This window comes from Etheostoma cragini, chromosome 7, assembly GCF_013103735.1.
Source record: "Etheostoma cragini isolate CJK2018 chromosome 7, CSU_Ecrag_1.0, whole genome shotgun sequence".
Lineage (NCBI taxonomy): Eukaryota > Metazoa > Chordata > Actinopteri > Perciformes > Percidae > Etheostoma > Etheostoma cragini.
In genome coordinates, this window is record NC_048413.1 from 14,832,611 (window position 1) to 14,854,038 (window position 21,428).

Sequence of the window (21,428 nt, forward strand, 5' to 3'; positions counted from 1 at the left end):
ATGTGAGATTGTGTAAATGTTAAAACTAGGAGTAAACACCCATAACCCACACCCTGAGCTTAGAGCGTTCGAAAAGGATCAATGATCAACAGAACAAAAGGTCATAAGTGGATACATGGAGCATCTAGCGTCAGCATGCATTAAGATATCAAGTCACCCTGAGATAAGTTGAGTACCATGTTATCTATAAAAGACGTGGTTAAGACTGATTAGAGCATGCAATAGTCCACTACAAGTGTGTTTTTCTTAGGATCACTTTCTGTGGGAGTTGTTAGATATGTCATTTTAAAAGGAGCGTTGGAGTGTGTGTGACCAATGTATGTTTGCGGCTGCAACACCATAATTTCCCATTTTATTGGGATCATTAAATAAATAAATAAATATATCCATCTATCAAATCTGCTTCTTGCTTTGTTTTAGTTCAGTATTTAAGGAGAGGCTGTATAATGTCTTTGCTGGCGGGAACATTGTCAATGTCACTGTCATTCATTTCCTATTCTCCAGGACACAGTTATCTAGATGGAATTTCGTTTACCTCAAGTATTCCATGACACATTCCAGCAAAATTATCAGAACTCTTACTCACTTAAACTCTTACATACTGCAGCTGCCTACTTTCTTTTGGATTAGGATGGCTTTGCACATGCAACATTTGAAGTTATTTCTGGAATAGGTCTTGCCTAATCTATCCTCTTACCTATAAACAAAGGCCGTCATGCTTTGCCTGAACGTGTTCAGCTGGACATGAGGCCGGGTGCCCCTAAAATAACACTCTGAGGGAGTCTAGAATACGATTTTTGCAAGGCATGTTGTGCCACTGCCAACCTCCCATTGCTTTAAAATAATACAGTAACTACAAGGTTAGGAAAAGATGTTTAAAAAAGCTTCATTGTTTTGTGCTTGAACCAACACAGAGATTTTTAGGTAACTCTGTGAATGTTAAAATGCTCTTTCAACCCTGGGACGTTTTGTTCAGCACCAAGATGTCCCTCTGGATGCTGAATAACTCTCTCCTCATTGGCCAGCTAATGGGTCCACACATATGTGGACCCATTTATCACCCAAAACCCATCCTTTGTTCCCTTTTCCTTCTGTTGAAATAGTCCCTAACCATAGCAAATTGGACTGCATAATTGTACTATTTTGCACACTGAGCTGATTAGTTATGTACAGTCCATTGTTTGTGTGATGCAGCAAGTATGTGTCTTTTGAGCATTCCCACTTACACCATAAAACACTGTCTTTATCAACAGATTACATGTTATGTAAGTTTAAAATAAAATTGTTGTGTACATTTGTTAACATTCCAGTGGGTCAACATCTTGCACTTTCTGGAGCCAAACAGGAGGAGGGGTCTATGCCTGTACTCCAACCCCATGTGTTGTTCCATATGTGCTAATGATCCATATTAAATTACCCTTTTGTTATAAAACTTAAAATTATAGAAACACAGATGGAAATGCACCTCATTAATAGTCTTGTTGTGGCCCTTTCACTGTTTTGGGACTTTTCATTGTTCAGAATACATGCATTGGTCTTTACTATTGAAAGATTAATTTTATTGAACCCGGATGCTTTAAAATATTTAATTTCTGGGCTTTGTTTTTCCAAAGAACTCATTATCCTTATGTTTGCATCCATTTAAGAAAGTGCTTTTACTCCAGTGCAAGCTTGTTGTCCTATCGTCTTTCATTCACCAGAGAGCCCCTTTGTTTGCTGCTGTTGTTAACTCAGGAAGAAACTTCTACATCCTGCAACTCTTACTAGGATTCCTCTTGAGCTCCCATGAGGAAATGTGTTGTGATCTGGCAACAACATTCCATTCAGCCGTCAGTCCAACACTTGGTGCACTTCATCTCTGCTGTTGAATGGATTCTCAGCTGTACTTTAATTACAAATGCTAACATAGTATTCTAGCATGTTATAGGTTGCGTGCTACACTAATAAGCCAATTGATCATTTTGCTTTTGAAGAAGATAGTGATAGTTATAAAATGTAATTTATACACTGAGTGACTGTTTTTCCCTCCACAACCAGCATACTAATTATATATTTTTTTGATTTTGAAAAGGCTTAATTTTGTCCAGTAGGGGTAATAGACTGGTAAAGTTGCCCATTTTTTCTGGTGTGAAATGAGCACTGCAGCCTCATGGGACAGCAATTGTGGCTATAGACGTTTGTTCTGAGGTATTTAGTTAAAATGTTAAAAGTAAGGAGATTGTTTTACTTAGAGAGGCACTTGTGTGGGACAGAAGCTGTCAGACTTAAACACTCTACACTACATATGGTTAGTTGTAATTTCTGCCTTTCCATTCATAGTTTTACTTCTGTGGCAGCAAGGAGTGAATGATTGCTCCGTTTTCAATTGTATTTCCAGTTTGGCATTGTGCACAGATGTTTTGGTTGTGCTTGTCATTCTTTTCTCTGTGACAAGAAGGCCTGCACGATTAATCGTTTATAAAATTGTAATCTTGATTCAGCCTGCTCGAAATTAAATTTTTAAATAACTTTTTTTTTTAATAATAAAAAAATAACGTGTGTATTTTAAATGACTTCAATTCTCATTTCATTTTATGAGCCAACTGCAACACAAGCACTACCTCTTTCTTCTCTGAGTTTTAAACATAGACTGTATAAAAAAGGTTTTAAGCACTCCCATGCGCTGCAATGCTCTCCCTTCTCTTCATTGAGGCCTCTGTTTACAGGCTTGTGGTGACGTGCAATGCACTATTGGTGCCAAAAGAAATGTTTTGTACTCCCAATTTGTTTTGTTTTGTTATGATTCATGCGTGCAATAAATACCAGAAAAAATTGTGACAGATAACCGTGATATCAATTCTAAAAAATATATATATATCGTGATTCATATTTTTCCCCGAATCGTGCAGGCCTAGTGACTATGTCACTTTCTTTGTTCTGACAGATTCACACAGTGAGAAATAGAGAAATATTATTTGCCAACTGTCAACTGTGTTGTCTGTTCTCATGTTGGTTTGGTGGTCATGCAAGCGATTATCTTCAGTCTTTATGGGGTAAAAAGTTAAGAGCTCTGCCAGACAGCAGATTGCTGAGTGAATATAGGTTTAGCCTAAATTTGTTAGTAGATGTAGTATAATGTCAGACAATGATCTTTACAAGCAGTATGGGGTCTGTCACTAGTATTATCTGTCTTTCTTTTACTCCCCTTAATCCCTTCTAGTTTGTCGCTGTCACCCATTTCACTCTTTGTTTGAATTAAGTGGTAATCTTCAGACTCCATCTGTCTCTCTTGACCTTGGCAGAATGGTGAATAAATGGCTGTTTGCGTTTATAGCAATATATGTCCTGTTTTGTTTATTTCCTGCAATTTATTTGCACAAAACATTTAATTCTATGAAGAACAAATTTGTTGCAGCTGTGACTATGTACTTGCCATCCACTCGTGTTTCCGCTTTGCTTTTCTAACCCGAACGTTTTTGGTATCTATGCTGCATATCTATCCCCCCCCCACTTTTAAAACGGAACATACTAAATCAGAGATGTGAGCCGAGCTAAATAAATGTGTTGGTTATCTGTAGTATTGGACAGAACATTAGTTTGTTTACAAGGCTGCACTTTCTTAAGGTGATAAGTACGAGTACAAGGAATAACACTGTCTCCTTTTTCCTTCCTGTCTCTTCTGCAGATCTGTGTATTCCTGTTCACATGCCTTTACATGGTGTCCTACCTCATACTTACCCATTTCAAGAAGACTGCTGAGTTTGTCACAGGTGAGTTCCTGGATTTTTTTATACAGGTGCACCAGACAGTCATTTCCATGAGAGTTCCTTCAAAGGCTTATGGAGAATTGCCAGGAGCGAAATTGATAGTGTTGACAAGTATACTGATTTACATTAGTGTTTTTGAATTTTTTTTCACTGAGCATTGAGGCCAAACTTTTCAAACAAGCACAGGTGGGGGGTACTCAGTTTTGACACAATGGGTTTTTAATGGAATCAAAAGCAATTAAAATAATTTAGAATGCATGTATATTTTTTGATTTGAAGAATAGCTGTTTTCTGTGTTTGCCTACATGCAAATATATAGCTTAAGTTGACACACTGCCAGGACTGCAAATTTTAACCCGAGGCTCTGGATCTTGGCTGGAGCAGTCCTGAGGTGCAGAAGGCGTGTTTTGTAACAAGTAACCTCCTCTTCAGTGGGTCTCACTGTGGATCAGAAGTGGTGGATGGGCAGTGAAGAACGTTGCTACAAGAAAAACAGTTAAAGTTAGCTTAAGGCCCCTCTAAGGAGACACAACATCTCAAAGGAGATCTTTTTCAACAAGCTTATATTGTACAACCAACAACATAAAGAAACTGGCTTAATCTGTCAATACTCTGAATAATACAATCTGCCATTTCAATAGTCACAATCAAAGTACAATATACGTCATGTACTTCAATCTAAGTTTGTAAGCTAAGAAGATGTTTAAAGTTATGCGATGTGACCGGTCATGACTCGCCACTATTGAAAGCCGATGAAGGATGTCCAACTAGCCAGGTCTCTCTTCTCCGCTGTGGCTGGGCTGGGTTGAAAGCTAGGAGATGGACAGCATTCTTTTTGTGTGCTTTTGGGCAGGATCTGCTATGTGTTAACCCACTGTTTTAAATGTTGCCTCTGCATCAACAACAGGCAAAACAGTTGTGCCCTGTAGCTAAAAACCAACTGTGCAATACCTCTCTATAAGGAGTCAAGAACTGGTTTTGCTCCTCAGGCTTTACATCATTATTAGAAGCTCTGCCAACAGTTGCAGAAGAGAAAATTACAGTATTGTGTACTGTGGTGCACATTACTTAGCCATGAATTGCAATTCACACAGTTTGAAAGCTCTGAAGCATGTTACATGAACTTAACCTTTTGGGAGTTTTACCGAGTGTTTGGGGGCATTTAGTAACATTACAGATATGTATCTTTCTTATTCTTTAAATATGTTGCTTTTTTGCAGTTTCCTACTTTTATGTAATTCCGTTTTTACTCGAGTGTTGGTCTCGCTTGAACAGAATGTTCCTAACATGCTCTCTCCCCACTCTGAGGCCAGTGAGACTTGTTTTCTATTACGCCTTAGCCCTATATATCTATACAGTCTGTGCACACACACACATCCTCAGGCAACTTTTACCATCACAGACTTTCTATATTTATTACTATTCTAACACCGGTTGCACTCAGTTACAGTAAACATGTTGCTTATGTCTGTGGCAACGTACCCTTTTTAAAAAACCTTATAGAAAACCAATAAAAACAAATAGTCTGAATCACCTTTTGTAATGGAGTAAATCCAACTTATTTCTCTACTCTCTTTCAGATGATATTGAAGATGCCACCGTCAACAAAATTGCGTAAGTGAAAACGTCTAATGATTAACTGATCTGCAGTGATCTGTTCTGACTCACTTTGATTAGTTTCCGTGTGAATGATTGAGCAGATACCTTAGTCCGTGTGTAGCGGGCACATCAGTGTCACTCCGCCCTTTGTCCCTACACGCTGGCAATGAATTACCTTCGCCGCCCTAGCCTTTGACATAGGCAGTGCTGTTGGACTGAGGCTCAACACACACAGTGACCTAACTGATAGCTTGTCTTTATCCTTCTCCCAGGCTGTGGCTGTGTACGTTCACCCTGTCTGTTGCAGTGTGTGCCGTACTTCTCCTCCCCATCTCCATTCTGTCCAATGAGGTGCTGCTCACCTTCCCCCAAAGCTACTACATGCAGTGGCTCAATGGGTCGCTTATCCACGGTACATCCTATTGTTTTTGTTAGTTGACAACACCAAACAGTTGATAATCATGAAAACCTATGAAACAGCTGTAGGCATTATCGTCTGAAACTGGATCACTGGTATTAACCTCCAAATCGATACACTACAGGCCTGTGTCCAAACAGATAATACTTATGGACAGAGTGGCTTGACCTAGCTGTGTGCAGTGCATGTTCCTATTGTTTCCCAACTGCTGTGGTTTATCTCAGTTGAGCACTCAAACACTAATCCAATGTATTGTTTCAATTAATCAAGTATAATGTAAATTAGTTGTGAAGCCCAAAAATACACTAGGCTTGTAGTGCCGTTTCATTTAAGAAACATTTTGATAATAATCTTAGATTTTCACATTTTTTAATTCTTGCACATTCTTGTTAATTGGCACGTGTGACTGGGTAGCCAGTCTTGTCATGCTACACAGCTTAGCTGGACTATACCTCACAGTGGTTGGCAATGGTACTGCTGAGATCCTTCACTGCTGTTTGATTTCATAATGAATGTTTGCACTGAAAACTAACAATGGAACATCTCTCTTTCTCCCTTGTCAGGATTGTGGAACCTAGTTTTCCTTTTCTCCAATTTGTCCCTTGTCTTCCTCATGCCCTTTGCCTACTTCTTCACGGAGTCTGAGGGTTTTGCGGGGTCCAGAAAGGTACCAGTTTTGGCATTCTCTCACAAATGGCACCTTGAGACTCCAGAACCATTTCTATAAAGAACTGAACTATAAATTGACAGCACATCACAGATTATCTGTTTTGTTTTTGTAGGGGGTTATGGCACGAGTGTATGAAGCTGTTGTGCTGCTGTTGCTGCTGGCTCTGCTTGTGCTGGGCATTGTGTGGGTGGCATCAGCCCTCCTCCACGACAACATAGCCAGGAAGAGCCTCTATGGTGAGTCACATGCATTATACCTAAAGATCTCTTGGTAACCATTGGTTTTACAGTTTTTTAAGTATTTTTTCGTACTCTACTCTGAATTTCAGACCTATGGGAGTATTACCTTCCCTACCTATATTCGGGCATCTCTCTGTTTGGAGTGTTGCTGCTTTTGTGTACGTATATCTAAATAAGTTTCTTGAGCAGCTAAAATACAATAGCATATGGCACTTGTGTATTACCATCTGTGTGTTTTCCTCCTCAGTGTGCACTCCATTTGGGTTGTCTAGAATGTTCAGTGTAACTGGCAGCCTATTGGTCAAACCGCGGGTGAGTCACAGAGCTTATGACTAAACTTTCCGCCCTTGCATAGAGGTACTATTTACATTAACTGTCGTCTTGTGGCTGTGAACTGTAGTGTCCAAATTTATTGTCCCTTATCTACCTCAGCTGTTGGAAGATGTCGAAGATATTCTGAGCTGCACCACATTTGAGGAAGACTCGCTGTCCAGGAAACTGAACTGTAAGTGTGTCACCATGAACAAACTGGCACTTTCCTGGCACTTTCTGGTAATTTAAATTTAAAGCTGACTCATTGACTTTTTGTCTCAATCATGTGTTGTCTGATTGAAGGTGGCAGTACAACGTCATGCTGGGTCAAGCTGAACATGGAGGGGGTAAAAAAAGAGTACCAAACAGCCCGGAGCAAACGCATTGCCCTAGGTAAGATTGACTGAACCGGCTACTCTCTGCTGGGTTGTGACTACATTGTGTAGTAATTTATTGCTGACATTTATTTATTGTTCCATTTTTCTTTTATTCTTCTTGCTTTCCTCATAGAAATGCGTAGGAAAGCGTCCCCATGGCAGCGAAATTTGGGCTATCCACTGGCCATGCTTGTGCTCCTCGCATTGACGGTACATGCTCATTTATTAATATATTCTACAGGCTGTTTTAACTCATCTATAAACACAGGTAGTTGTTTTATTTGTAGTATACTTACTGTTCATATCTCTTCAGGTGATGTGTGTACTGATGGTCTGTTTCAATGTGTTGGAGTTGCTCCTGGATGAGACCGCTATGCCCAGAGGAATGGAGGTGAGGATTTAGTCAGAAAGTTGTGAACTTTTCATGCTTGGTGTGCTCAAAGCCAGTCATCTGTGTACACTGATTTATTGTTATTTTTTGTATTAGGACCCTCATCTGGGGATGGCCTCCTTCTCCATGTTTGGCTCACTGGGTGCTGCAGTTCAAGTAGTCCTCATCCTGTATCCTTTAATCCCATTCACCCGGGACTTAACGTCACGTCATGTCTATTTGGCTCTGACTCAGCCACTTACAGAGTACCTTTTTATATTGGACCAGTATGATATCTTGACTTGTGCTGTTACATCCGTACATTAAAAACAAATCATTGGTAGTTTAATTTCTGGATATTATTTACTATCTCTGTGATAACTCTTCTTTCCAGTGTTGTCCTTTAAAAATAATTTCAGCTATCTGATGGTGTCCTCAGTGGTGGGCTTCTATAGTTCTCCTCTCTTCACTGGCCTCCTGCCTCGTGCACAGGACACCAACCTCACACAGGTACATGACAGCTAACCTTTGCATGTATCTTATCTCACAGTAAGATATAACCAGGAACTAGGGATGTCCTGTGATTATGTTCTGTTTTGACATCTACATTTCTGTTTTTGTTTTTTTTTCCTAGATAATTGCTAACTGTGTTTCATTGCTTATCCTGAGCTCAGCACTGCCAGTCTTTTCACGCACAATCGGTAAGGACATTTACAAAGTAGTACAGCCAGCTCCCATTTCCGTACTACACACTACATATTAGCAGGTTTTAAGTATGCGGTTTGTTCACAGTGAAACATTATGTATACTAAAAATGCAGAATGCATACCAAAAATTGCCTGATCTTTTGAGAGGGTTGTTGTACATTATTGTCCCACAATGCAATAAACAAATGAAAGTAGGGAGCTACTTACAGCTGCAAACCATTAAATTAAATTGTGAGACAGTTCAAAGAAGATCATGGGAAACTCCAAAACAAAGTATTAAAGATGTGGATTAACAGTCTGTTATTTGTGTTTGGAAATTAAGGAATATACATTGAAGTGGTAAATTAAACATCATGTGTACATCTATCACGTAGTAAGGAATTGGAACACAGCATCGAGAGTATGTAATGAGAAGAGTTGCTGAATCAACATTGTAGTTTTAGTAATGCCCACAAGGGGGCATCTGTAAGCCATAAATACTGTACCTGCAGGTGAGGCCTGGCTCGAGCAGTTCATTGACAAGTAAAACATTTTCTTTGCTTTGCTTGTGTTAGGGATAACCCGCTTTGATCTACTGGGAGACTTTGGTCGGTACAACTGGCTTGGGAACTTCTACATTGTATTCCTGTACAACATGCTGTTTGCTGGTCTCACCTCTGCTTCCCTGATCAAGACGGTCACCTGGGCAGTACAGAGAGAGCTTATCCGTGCCTTTGGTCAGTCTAATTTAATTTTTTTTTATTTAATAAAGCAAAGTGAAAGTGCTTTGCATGCATATATTAAGTCTTTGGGACTGTGTAGGGAAGTTCACAACTTTTGGCCCCTTATTTCCCTATGGGCTGGCTCTCTTCCTCAGATAGAAAGAATACAATTCTTTCAGGAAAGTGTAAAGGGACAAGAGGAGAGCCAGGTCCACTTGGGGACCTTCAGGCACACCGCCCTAGACCTCTTGCCGCACACACACCCTCTACCCCTCCACCCAACACAAACAAGCACTCTGAGCATTGACATGCCAAACGCACACACGCACAGTCCCCTTCCTCACAGTACAGATAGCATCTCTGCACCATGGCGGCTCTCCTGTACTTTCCCATTGCCTCCCAACTCACTTTTGTTCTGTGATTAATAGACTTTCACTTCACCTAAATCACTATTTTCCCTAGCTTTGCAAGTTTTAGTGTTCCCCCTTGTAATTGTGCATGATGTTATGGTCCTTTTTTTATTTTTTTCACAGGTCTCCACAGACTGCCTTTAACTGTGTCACGCTCCACGGTCCCCTTCAGGCTCCTCCTGGCCAGTGGACTGTCTAAAATCCAGTGACTGTTCCTCCTCATCACTGCCTTTCCTAACCCTTAAAAACTGAGCCACTTCAAATGTGCACTTTGGATTAAAGGCATTTGCATTTCAGCCCCTTTGCCCGGTGGGAAGAGACCGGAGAAGGTGAGGTGACGAGTCTGTCTGCACCATGTCCAGGGGGAACTTTGCTTGAAGTAATGATTAATAACAATCATAGCGGGGTCCAGTATAGTGCAGTTATTTGACTGCAAGGAGAAGTAGTAGGTGGTTAGCTGAGTCAAGGTTGACTCATGACTGGAAAAAAGAGCAAAAGGGATTTAAGCCAAATTGCCAGGACTGTATTATATTGTAACTGTGATGTAATTTCCCCTTCCTGCTCCAGGATGATCAAGTGCACTCTCTCTTTTTCTCAGTGGCTTAGCCACGCTTTCCCCTCTTTGGTTATACCACTATTTTAAGATTGGGAATCTTACTTCCATGTGTTGGTGGTCCAGTCTGCACCAGGGTTTTGTTAGTAGATAAGAGGAAGTTGTTATTGGGAGCAAATAGGACACAGAGTACCTTGTCTATCTATGGATCTACAGGTTACACAGGAAATATGCGGGTGAGGTAATGATCTCAGTGTCTGAGTTTACGGAGTCTGAGAATAACTCATTCCTTTATAAAAATACACTAAAAAGAAAGCTTTATACTTTGTTCAATGACAGACTTTTTAATGGCATTTGACACTCACCAGGAAGAACTTCTGTCTTTGACCAATTAAACTGTGAATTATTAAGAAATTTATGTGGGGAAGTGCAATATTTTATAAGTAAAGGCACACTATTTAACTTTACCAAAAGTCATTTCTACACCTTCTGAATGTTTTCTTTTGATTTCCTGTAAAGTATTTTTTTTCATCGCAATGGGCAAAAGCTTAGAATAGTTTCGGAATATTTTCAGAAAAGCAAATATGACCATCAATCTATGCAATCGTTAATAGTGTAAGTTTTTATATTTTGTTTATTTTTATCAGCTGTATTTCATCATCTTTGTGTTGGTGACCTTGTGTCACTGTTAACCTTTGCTGCTGTATCAGCAGGCTTATTTGCTGTTGGTTTGACCAGCAGGGGACAGTGTCTCTCAAACCCAAACCTACGACCCGCCTCGTGCAAGTCGCTCTCTCTGGTTAGTTATTATATGTATTATATAAATGGATTAGGCATTATAAATATGGGGGATGCTGAAGTTTACTTATTTCACTAATCCTGGGAACACTGTTTAGAATGTACCTATTTTATCAATATTTATGGGCATTTTGACACATACATTACATGTTGACTCTCATGTTTGGGAAGAAATAGAAATGTTATGTAGTTGAGACTAAAAAATTCTTTAGAGTTGTTCTCAAAGATATTAAAATAAAAAAAGTTTACCTTTTTGAAATGCTCTGATGTCCCAGATTTGCGAAATGGAATTTTTAACTGTTTCATGAACAGAAAGCAATAAAAATGTGTTGGTTTTTTAACTTCCTTGTGTCATTTTGGATACACATTAAGGTGACTTACTGTAAACTCTTTGATGCCATTACGTGTTTGTTACATTTTATGAAATATGACTACATTGTGACTGATCTGATGTGGCCTGCGGTGGGTGGGTGGGACTGGGTAGGGCGTCTGTCCTCTATATCCCGCCGCCCTTTTGTTGCACTTCTTTAATCAGCAGCAGAAGAGAGCCATATTTTGGCCTGTCTGTCAGCAGTGTCCAGTCGCGACGCCAACTCAGCCGGAGCCCACGCTTTCCCCACTCTGATGCAACTGCCAGATAAAAAGCCTGCAAATCAGGAGAACCGACGTCCACTCACATTCACTACTTCACGTCCCCACCACCCACCTCCTTTCTTCCATCCCTTTTCCTTGCCTATTGTTCATTTCCTTATCTAATTTTTCTGAAGTCAGGTCAAGAAAACCCTGTCTGATTAATTTCTCCCTCTTGATTTTTGTTTGAATTTCTTGTTTTGGTTTGTTGGATGTTTTAATTAAGCTTATTTGGTTTGGGTTTTGTTTTGCACTGTGTTTCCTTTGCTAAAAGGAAATTAACTCAAATGTCGCCGTAACATTGCTTGCACATCTGGAGACTTGTTACCCTCTGAGGAAATGACACATAAGCTGTGTGAGTGTCAGAGAGTGGGAGAAGAGATTTCTACTTTCTTATGTGATTGTTTGAGCAAACCAATACCAATGCTGTCACAGGTGAGGTCAAGAGCCTGTGATTCAAGAAATGCAGTCATTATTCAAATCACTACCTTCCTTGGGGGATGACTTGGAAGCACATTTAGGCCTTGCTGAATGATGCTACGTGAATATAAAGCCTCCATGTATATAAATAGAACATGAATATAATGTATAAAAGAAATTTGTATACACAAGGGATAAGAGTGCCTTCTTGAATTAAATATAAAATTAAAGAAGTGCCACAACTGGTACATTCTGTACACACACACACATAGCATGTAGCCACCGTACATACCCCGTAACCTTGGATTTAGACGGGGAAACACTTTAGTACCTCTCCCTGCACCAAAATATGGACGATAACCGTGCAATCAAAGTGTCCCAGCAGTTCTATTGGGTAACACACTCTATTGGACTGGCTGTCGGGCATATCGGGGACAAGGCGTGAGACGGGCAGCTTGTAATGGGATGAGATAGGCTATCTTTATTGTCAAAACATAAGAATGAAGGGGGGAAAAAGACACAGATTAGGTTTCCTGACCATCAGCCTTTTGAAGTTTGAGCCAAAGTGCTAAGGGGCTGTTTTTCCCTCGTTTGTATGCTCACAAATACAGAACCACTCACAGGAAAAGGCGAGACTTGCCCGCTAATCAACTGATAATGGGTCACACTGTCCGTTTGCCATAGCTGCCCGCCATCATGCGTGCACACTCACGGCACACTTGCTTCACACAGTTGATGGCCGCAGGCCTTGGTTTCATCAGATAACTTTAAGTAAATGAGGTGACATTGACTTTTTTTTGATTTTTTTAAAGGAAAAAACCTGTAGAATCACATTATTTAATTCAATAAAAGCATACAGTAGACAATGCAAATTAAATGTAAATTTTTTTGGGGGTCAAAGTCACAAAGAAGTTAAAGCATCATGCCCGACCTTTGACCTGCTTGCCTGGGGCCAGGAAGTTCCACCCTTCTCAGTCTATTGTCCACCTCAGGGCAGCATTGCCTCAACCTCAGCTCGCTGTTGCTCTTTTTCAAAGGCTAAATCAAAGCAGAACAAAGCAACTTAAACCTGGACTTGGTGTAAACCATTTATATCACTGTGTGGTACATGCCTGAAGTCATTACATTACACATGCAGTGATAGGTGTGTTCTTAAACGTGAAGCGTGGCAAGTAACTTTCAACACAAAGTTACAATGCATTTACGAAGAATCATCTGGTGTGTGAAGCCACCTCAGAATGCACCACCCTGCCTCTTCCTGCACTGATAACATGGTGAGAGACAGTGGAATGGGCGGTGTAGTGGTGGGCAGAGAGAAAGGATGGGGGGGTGTGTGTGTGTGTTTGGGAGAGGGGAGGGAGGTGGTTAGGTGTCAGTTCCTTGACTTTCCTTTTCCCTTGTAACCCTTCTAATGGCCTCCATCTGAGGAAGTGGATCTTGCAGAGTGTCTTTTCAGCTCCAAGTGGTAAGACAAACACTTGAGATGTCAAAGCCAGCACTGTTTCCAAATCTTAATTCTATTTTAAAATGACAGGATCCCTAAAAAGGAACTTTGCAATCCTATTGCTATCCTCTGCTACATTTGTAGATGTTCCTTATTTGCCAAAATGAGTGTTCCTGTCATCCACAGAAGAAGAAAATAATTGGCTTGCAGATACCTGCTTGACCACGAGCCCAGGTGCCAAGCCAAGAGTCCACTTGGAAAGAACAAAGCTGGTTAGGTTAACCCAGGCAGGAAAGATCTCATTTTCTGTGCTGTGGTTTTGCAGGAAACCCAACCATTCACCCGGCAATGTACTCCCATCCTGAAATGGGGGAGTGAAATGCTAAGAGAAGGAGGCAGGCGGAGGCAGGAGGATGGGGGCACCAAAATAAAAGCTTATAAGAATAACTTTATTTCCATCTCCAACCTGCACGTTTGCTTCCTTCCTTTCCCTTTCATGTCAGATGGAAATCTCTTCTATTGTACAGCTTTGAAGAGAAAGATCGGAGCGGGTAATTGTAGATATGAAAGTGTTTGTTGCTTCTTTTTTGTTGTGGATTAAGTCATTCCCTGCATTTGTCATGAAGGCTGAAAGCTCTCATCTGTGTTGTTTGGCCAGACTTGAGCCTTCTTCCATGTTTATCATAAGGACAGGAAGATGCGGCTTGGCCTTGCCACCCCTCCCTACAACATCCTGGGGTCTTCTGGAACCTTCCCTCACAAGGATGCCTTTCCATGGTCACTATGGAGCTCAGTGACATATGCCTCATCACAGCGCAAAAGCAATTTTAAAGTGCTGTCTTAGATCAGGCAGAGTATGGGAAATTCACAGGTGTGTTGAAAAGAATTTCTCTGTTCATTGGATGAAAGAGTGTCTTAGTAGGGATTTTTATCTTGAAGCATCTTTAGCATGCAATCACAGCAAACCAAGATGCACTGACACAAAACTATGAATACTGTATAAACATCCAGAAAGTTCACAGCAGCTCTGTTGCGAGTGAGCTAAAGATTTGTTGAAACACTGAAGAAACTGACCGTAATGTATCATCTCCGCGCATGTTCCAAGAAGCTGCAGATAGGATGGTGACACACTGTGACCTTTTAATCCGCCATTAATTTATGCTTCCGTATGTGATTACAGATGTCAGACCTCTGAGACACAACAATTCCTTTCTCTTCTGCTCCCTCTTTGGAATTATCTGACACACTATTATGACTCTCCCAGCTATTGTTCTGAGATGGATAAAAATAATATGTTGATGTGGTCAGCGGGTGTTTCCAGTGGAGGGGTCGTGGGTGCACAGGGTTCAGGGGTGTCAGGCGGGCTCCCCAAACACAGGAAGGCAGCACTGTAACTCTCAGTCAGGGGTGTCAAGGCTGGACAATTTGTGTTCCCTCATAGACCCTCACCTTCAACTCTGTCTATTAATAACATCAGCATAGGGTCGTTACAGTTTACTCATCCACTCTTGATGGGTGGGATGAACTGACCGAAGCAAGGGGCATGTTGGTTCAAAGTAATTGAACTGACATGCTTTTATTTTATACTGTAAATACACTGCTCTGAATTATAATGGGATTTAGAGAATTGATAGTGATGTGTTGCTTGAACTTGAACTTTGCAGTCTGATGTGAAAATATCTTTAACTAACTTTAAATATGTAATGGGGGGGGGGGGGGGGGGGGGGGGGGGGGGGGGGGGGGGGGGGGACATTGTGTTTACATAAGTAGGCTAATCATATGTCCTTTGTAAGGTTGAATTGGAGGCGTGTGCTGTCGCAGTGGGAGCGCGCAGAGGAAGGGAGGGCAATCTTGTCCCGACGCTAATAAGACCCAATGGCTGGTGCAAGGTGGCCAGGAGCTTTGAAACGCGACAGAAGACGGTGGACGGAGGAGAAAAGAAGAAAAAAAATCTCTAGAGAGACATTTCTGGATGGACAAAGAGGATGAGAGAGCCACGGAAGCGTCCATAGGAATTGCAGGGAACCGTGGGGCTTTTGGTGTGCGTCAGTTTGTGTCTCGTCAAAGGAACTGCGTGAGAGAGAAGCGGTAAGTGACTAGAAACACACAAAAAACACCTGCCTCGAGACAGGTACCTGCGAGGGACGTGTGAAGATGACTTTCAGCTCACAGCAGCTTAGACCCAGATGATAGTTTGAGATATATTTGGACATAAATAATAAAGATCTAGTGTGTCTTCCTATTTTTAATAACTGCCAAAGTTAACAAAAACTTTAGATTTCAGCAAATCAGATCATTTATTTGGCTATAACATTTTCAGAATAATCAACGAAACAGTACAAACTGACTTGGTATTATGGACCTCTTTTTAAATCAAGAGTGAATAAAAAGAAGTTCCTACACGTCCCAGAAATTGTTTTTGTTATATCATCCTTAGCTCTTACACCACATGATTTGGAATGGACCACGATTTGACCCGCATTCACATGCTATCACACACCTGGAACTGAGGTATCACTATAGGCACTGTGAGCCACTGACTGTTGGGAGCCCCAACCCTCCTCAATGAAGCAGTCCTGGTGGGCCCGCCTGGCACAGCTCGGCCTGCTTGCTGTGTGGACCTGCATTTGGTTAGTCCAGGGATGTGGACCGGGCCCTGGGGTTGGCATCCGCTCCAGACCCAGGAAACTCACAGCCATGCACTACAAGCAGTTTTTTCCCAACTTCTCAGAAAACAACCTCGGTGCCAGCGGGAGAGCCGAGGGCAAGATCACACGCAACTCTGAGCAGTTCAATGAACTTGTGTGCAACTACAACTCAGACATTATCTTCAAGGATGAGGAGAACACTAACGCAGACCGCTTCATGACCAAGGTGAGACTGGTGTGTTGCAGTCAATCCAGTTCAATCATTTTAGATGTTGTTGAGTGGGATGATACACTGGATTACTTGTTTCCACTAACCCCAGTGATACCTGGTGACATTGACAGTTCATACACACAAAGAGAAATGCAGCACTTTATATGTCATAACTTGCTACCCAGACACCTTCAAATCAAATAATTCATTGTTTGCCATACCTGCCCTTGCCAGGCTACTAACACACAATCAAATGTTCAACACAGAGTGTGTAAGTTTTAACCAAACTTCCACTCCCTTTCCTTGAGATAAGAAGATCAGGATGTAATTCAACACTCAACCCCTTAAGAGAGGCCTTCCCCTTCAGGAACACTTCCTTTTAATCTTTAACCAAAGTATTTGTTATTGGAAATCAAACTATTTCTATGACAGGTACCCAGTGGCACTTACATTCCTTAATGTTTACCGGGGATAGGCATCCAAATTCAAATCCCATGACTTGAAAAGACAATCATGGCCTAGAGAATTTAAGATCAGTGCAGCTTTTTGGCTCTGGATGCTGCGGCTTTCTGTGATTGTTTAGAATATGAATCTGTGTTCCTTCCCCTCCCTGAGTGATTGTAGTGATGAAAATCTGCACTCATATATTTGTGCCCTGCTGATGCCCAGTTTGAGTATGTGTGTGCATGTGCCCCTCTTTTGCCCAGATGTGAAAGACGCTCTTTGTGCATCATTTGGAGACTCGGAGGGGTCGCCTATACAAAATTCCCGCCTGCTGAAGTAATGGCACCGTTGGAAAAGCAACTATTGTAGTTCTGACAATGAGACGCCTCTCTTCATTGGCATTGCGAGAAAAATGTGCCCAGTTTGTTTTTTGTCCCTCTCGCTTTCTCACTCTTGCTGTCACATTCCCAAGTCCATGCCCATACATTCTTCCCCTTTGCCCTCTCTTTTTACACCCAACCTCAGCCCTCCCACTACTTTCTTCTCACCCAACTTTTTTCCTTTCTGTCCCAATCTTTTTTTGAAAATGTAGTGGCAGGATACACTTTATTTAATCATTTATAGGCCACAAGACCGGCAACATCACAAGTCACAAGAGAATTTGCGCTCAGGAGATGATAACAAGTGTATCTCCTCAGTTGCTGACGTCGTCATTTTTCAAGCCTGCTATTTTGTGACAATGCGGACACAGTCCGTAACATGTGCCACGGGGGTGTTAAGAGTCCCTGTGCACATTTCTGATCAAATGTCTCGGGTGAAACCAAGAAAACTCATGCCTGGAACAATCTGGGAAAGGCAGAGAATGGCCTTGATTATTCTGTCACCATGTTGAAAAGGCCAAGGAATGTGCCAAACTGGCTACAGTAGCTTTGCTCTTGTACTCTGATTGTTAGACCAAGTTTGAGATGGCCTTTAGCAGAGAAGAGAAGGAATTGTGTGATAATTCCAGCAAACAAAAAACAATCACAACCTGGGATCCAGAGACGGTGTTGAAATACTAAAATCAGTGTGAGCACTGAGGTGTACAGTAAGCTTACATACTGTACACACTTCTTGTACACTTGGGCTTTGCCATCCGCCTGGTTAATAAATGATTACAAGTTGAGTAGTGTTCAGACATGCCTCTCACTGTTCATGGCACAGGATGCAAACAGAGTGACTAAAAATATAATTACTGTCTTCAAAATAAACTGAGAATCCTTGTTTGTATTCTTTTATGTAGTCTACTATCCAAAGATTCAATAGAAAACATTGTATAAAACAGAAAACAACAATCCAACACTCCTTTCCCAACATATACACCAATTTTAAAAAGGCAAAATAATAAGAGGGATTACAAAAAAAGAAACATTCAGAATTACACATTAATATCCACACTTTTTATATTCTATGCATAAAGGGTGCTTTTAGTTTATTATTGATAATGATTATGAGTTAATCTTTTTGAATCCACTGTTGATTCTATCTGGCTTTCAATGGCTTTGAGTAAACAAAATCATATATATTTTATAATTTAGGAACTAAGTGTATTAGTATATTATACTGTGTGTATATACATATACACATATGTATATATATATATATATATATATATATATATATATATATATATATATATATATATATATATATATATATATATATATATATATATATATATATATATATATATATATATATATATATATATATACTGTATATATATGACAATCTGGATTTTAATCCTCCCATTTGGTTTAAAAGAACTGTGGCTAAGATATGTACTGGGTGGGAAATCCTGGTGATTCATAGAGACACTAAATGATCTCAAACATATCCTTGGCATATCTGTACAGCAATTTCTTGTTACTGTTCAACCAACATTTGTGCAGATACCAATATATTTGTGATAAAACAGTTCCTAACTTACCACCTTCTTTCTGTCTCATTCTGTTCCTAGCGCTGTAAGGACTGTTTGAACAGGTTGGCTATCGCAGTGATGAACCAGTGGCCAGGGGTACACTTACGTGTGACAGAGGCCTGGGATGAGGATGGCCACCACCCTCCCGGCTCTCTGCACTATGAAGGCCGAGCCGTGGATATAACCACTGACGATAGAGAAACAGAGAAGTATGGTCTTCTAGCCCAGCTGGCTGTGGAGGCTGGCTTTGACTGGGTCCACTATGAGTCCAAATATCACATCCACTGCTCAGTAAAAGCTGGTAAGTTTAAGGAAGGACCTTTCATTCAAATGTAATGCAGTTTACTGTGTCAAATTACAGCACTTAACTAGATGGTGTACCTAAACTTTAAGACAAAAAAGGAGAGCACAGTCTGTGTTTAGTCATCTTGGCTTTTTCTGGTGATCTTCCTGCAGATCACTCCGTTGCAGTGGAAAAAGGTGGCTGTTTCCCGGGCTGGGCCCGGGTGACTCTTGCTGGAGGGATGCAGAAGAGCCTGTCGTCTCTTGTTCCCGGGGACAGAGTCGTGGCCCTGTCTGGGACAGGCCAAGTCGTGTTGAGCCAAGTCCTCTTGTTTCTGCACCAGGACCAAGAAAGCTGGTCTGCCTTTCTGTCTCTGGAGACAGAAGATGGCCAGAGATTGGCTCTTACCCCACATCACTTGGTCTTTTTAGCCCCACATTGCAGACGCGACAGCAGTGAGTATCAGGCTCAGTTTGCTAGCAGAGCCAAAACAGGTGACTGTGTTCTTATCCTTACAGCAGAGGGTCAAGTACGTCCATCGCGAATCATCTCAGTTTCAGTAGAGCAGAGTGTGGGAGTGTATGCGCCCTTGACAGAAGCTGGAACTGTGTTTGTTGATGGAGTGCTGGCATCCAGCTATGCTCTGGTGGAGGACCACAGACTTGCACACTGGGCATTTGGACCTGTGCGACTCCTCTCTTCATTCAAACAGCTACTTTGGGGGGACTGTGAGACAACCAAAGAACAGCAGACCACAGACAGTGAAACAGCTTGCACTAAGAGTCCATTTCACTGTAGCACTTTGGCCGCAAAGGACAAAGCAGGTTTATATGTGAATAATGGCACTCTGAACAAACAAGACAATCTAAGTGAACCTCTCAGGATGGAAATGGAACAGAAGCAGACATCAGATGTGCACTGGTATGCTCAATTACTGTACAGTTTTGGATGTATCTTTTTAGACTGCAACTCATTTCATCCTTGAAAGCCTAAAACTTTAAAGTCTGGTTTTTTTCGCCTTGTTCAATGTTACAATGTTGATACATTTACACCAACACTTCCTGTTCTTCTTAAAAAAAAATGTAATTACTGGAATAGCTTGCCTTCTTTTTTGTTTCTATTATAATCTATCATAATGATATACAGTACATGCTAATACTTATCTGAAATTTTGAAAGATATTGAGTTTGATGAGACAAATTGTCTGAGCAGGTTAATGTAAAAATGTTATTTCTTTTAATTGTTTTAGTTATGTGTGTAAAAAATACATTATTCTAATGTGATAGGAATGAATTTTCCCCAAAACAATAGAATCTTTATTTTTGTACTTTCTGAATCATAATATATAAATGTTTCCTTTTTATTACAATTCCACTACATGTTTTGTTTGACCTCACATGTTGTCTTAAAACTTATTAAAGTGTCATTCTAGTAAGCAACACTCTGCTTTTTCTTCAGCTCTGGAGTAAATTGTGTCTTTTGATTTGTCTTTTGCTTGTTTAGCAAAACGGAGTTGCTTTGTTTGAAAAACCTAAAACTAAAGCAAAAATAGCATTTCTGGGCTTGTAATAGAGCATCGTAGTAGAGCATTATGTATGTTACAGTGTTCAAAAACTCTGGAAATCTATTCCAACAGGCGGGCAGGTTAATGAAAAGCCCAGACGTACTTAATATTCACCACACTGCCACCCTCTTAACTTAATCACAGACTAGCTACTTCAAGGGAGTTATCGGGTCACTATAAATCTTAAAGGAGACAGTTTTATTAGTATCCATCAATATGGGTCATAATTACTATATCTGTTGGTTGTGCAGTACCATCAATTGTTTACACAATTGTCTATTTTCTTGCATCTTATCTAAACTTAGCATGAAAATGCATTTTTGGCAGAGAAGATTTGGCAAAATGTTCATGGGCACAACCCACATACTCAGCTCTGCTGCTCATCCCACAAATGAATGCTCTAAACAAGCTTTCCAACGGTATAAGATTTATTGTCATAAAGCATTGTTACCACAGAGAATTAATCTACCAAACACAAATTTCCTTACTTTTTGTACTATGTCTACCAGTCTGCACAATACATTTTGGCAATTTTTCCCAGTTACTAGTAAACATTTAGTTTAATTATTTTCTCATTTAAAAAGGTTACTTTTGGACATGTACAGTAGTCCGAGGTTATAGATAGATAGATAGATATTTATTGATCCCAAAAAAATGGGAAATTACAGTGTTATAGCAGCACACAAAATAAATATACCCCCCCTTGTGGAGGAACTAATATGAAGCCTGTGTTTTATTTGATTTAATTTCTTACCCTTGTATAACTAATCTAGATCAAACTGTAATTCGACAAACCTTGAATTATTTTGTACCACTATTTGCAAGCATTTATGTAATGAGATATAATTAATTTGCCATTTTATAGCACTGACAATACAGAAAATATTTGACTGGACTGATATATATATATTCTATGGGATATAT

At 40.5% G+C, this 21,428-nt stretch overlaps 3 protein-coding genes across 6 annotated transcripts in view; all 3 read left to right on the forward strand.

Annotated features, from left to right (window-relative positions):
- The window catches only part of lmbr1l (limb development membrane protein 1-like), a 33,458-nt gene that overhangs the window by 3,161 nt on the left and 8,869 nt on the right, over positions 1-21,428 (forward strand). The window contains exons 2-17 of one of the 2 annotated variants that reach the window (XR_004657314.1): positions 3,665-3,749; positions 5,327-5,360; positions 5,618-5,757; positions 6,327-6,430; positions 6,546-6,669; positions 6,762-6,830; positions 6,920-6,984; positions 7,105-7,177; positions 7,288-7,377; positions 7,495-7,571; positions 7,675-7,752; positions 7,849-7,922; positions 8,151-8,241; positions 8,366-8,432; positions 8,993-9,154; positions 9,673-9,858. Coding sequence is in view for 1 of the 2 variants with exons in the window: in XM_034877029.1 (XP_034732920.1) it covers positions 3,665-3,749; positions 5,327-5,360; positions 5,618-5,757; positions 6,327-6,430; positions 6,546-6,669; positions 6,762-6,830; positions 6,920-6,984; positions 7,105-7,177; positions 7,288-7,377; positions 7,495-7,571; positions 7,675-7,752; positions 7,849-7,922; positions 8,151-8,241; positions 8,366-8,432; positions 8,993-9,154; positions 9,673-9,758 (1,419 nt within the window). In the remaining variant the exon portion in view is untranslated. Of the gene's footprint in view, positions 1-3,664; positions 3,750-5,326; positions 5,361-5,617; positions 5,758-6,326; positions 6,431-6,545; positions 6,670-6,761; positions 6,831-6,919; positions 6,985-7,104; positions 7,178-7,287; positions 7,378-7,494; positions 7,572-7,674; positions 7,753-7,848; positions 7,923-8,150; positions 8,242-8,365; positions 8,433-8,992; positions 9,155-9,672; positions 10,395-21,428 lie in introns of those variants that run through there. The other variant, XM_034877029.1, reaches the window with a different exon arrangement.
- The window catches only part of kmt2d (lysine (K)-specific methyltransferase 2D), a 46,967-nt gene continuing 35,390 nt past the window's right edge, over positions 9,852-21,428 (forward strand). The window contains exons 1-2 of the mRNA XM_034876946.1: positions 9,852-9,928; positions 19,070-19,079. The gene's annotated coding sequence lies outside the window, so the exon portion shown is untranslated. The remainder of the gene's footprint in view (positions 9,929-19,069; positions 19,080-21,428) is intronic.
- dhh (desert hedgehog signaling molecule) lies at positions 15,218-20,397 on the forward strand. 3 transcript variants are annotated; one of them, XM_034877030.1, is made up of 4 exons: positions 15,218-15,482; positions 15,832-16,268; positions 18,697-18,958; positions 19,114-20,397. In XM_034877030.1, the coding sequence occupies exons 2-4, from the start codon at positions 15,960-15,962 to the stop codon at positions 19,923-19,925; spliced, it is 1,383 nt and encodes a 460-aa protein (XP_034732921.1). In that variant the 5' UTR covers positions 15,218-15,482; positions 15,832-15,959; the 3' UTR covers positions 19,926-20,397. The 3 variants fall into 3 exon arrangements, with proteins under 3 accessions (XP_034732921.1, XP_034732923.1, XP_034732922.1); XM_034877032.1 differs by lacking the exon at positions 15,218-15,482 and adding an exon at positions 15,489-15,745; XM_034877031.1 differs by lacking the exon at positions 15,218-15,482 and having other exon boundaries at positions 15,758-16,268.

What these genes read in the sequence shown, in the direction of transcription:
- dhh (XM_034877030.1), top strand. Translation starts at nt 15,960, where the DNA reads ATGAAGCAGTCCTGGTGGGCCCGCCTGGCACAGCTCGGCCTGCTTGCT. An exon ending in CAGACCGCTTCATGACCAAG is followed by an intron (nt 16,269 to 18,696) that starts GTGAGACTGGTG and finishes TTCTGTTCCTAG; the next exon opens with CGCTGTAAGGACTGTTTGAA. An exon ending in CCACTGCTCAGTAAAAGCTG is followed by an intron (nt 18,959 to 19,113) that starts GTAAGTTTAAGG and finishes ATCTTCCTGCAG; the next exon opens with ATCACTCCGTTGCAGTGGAA.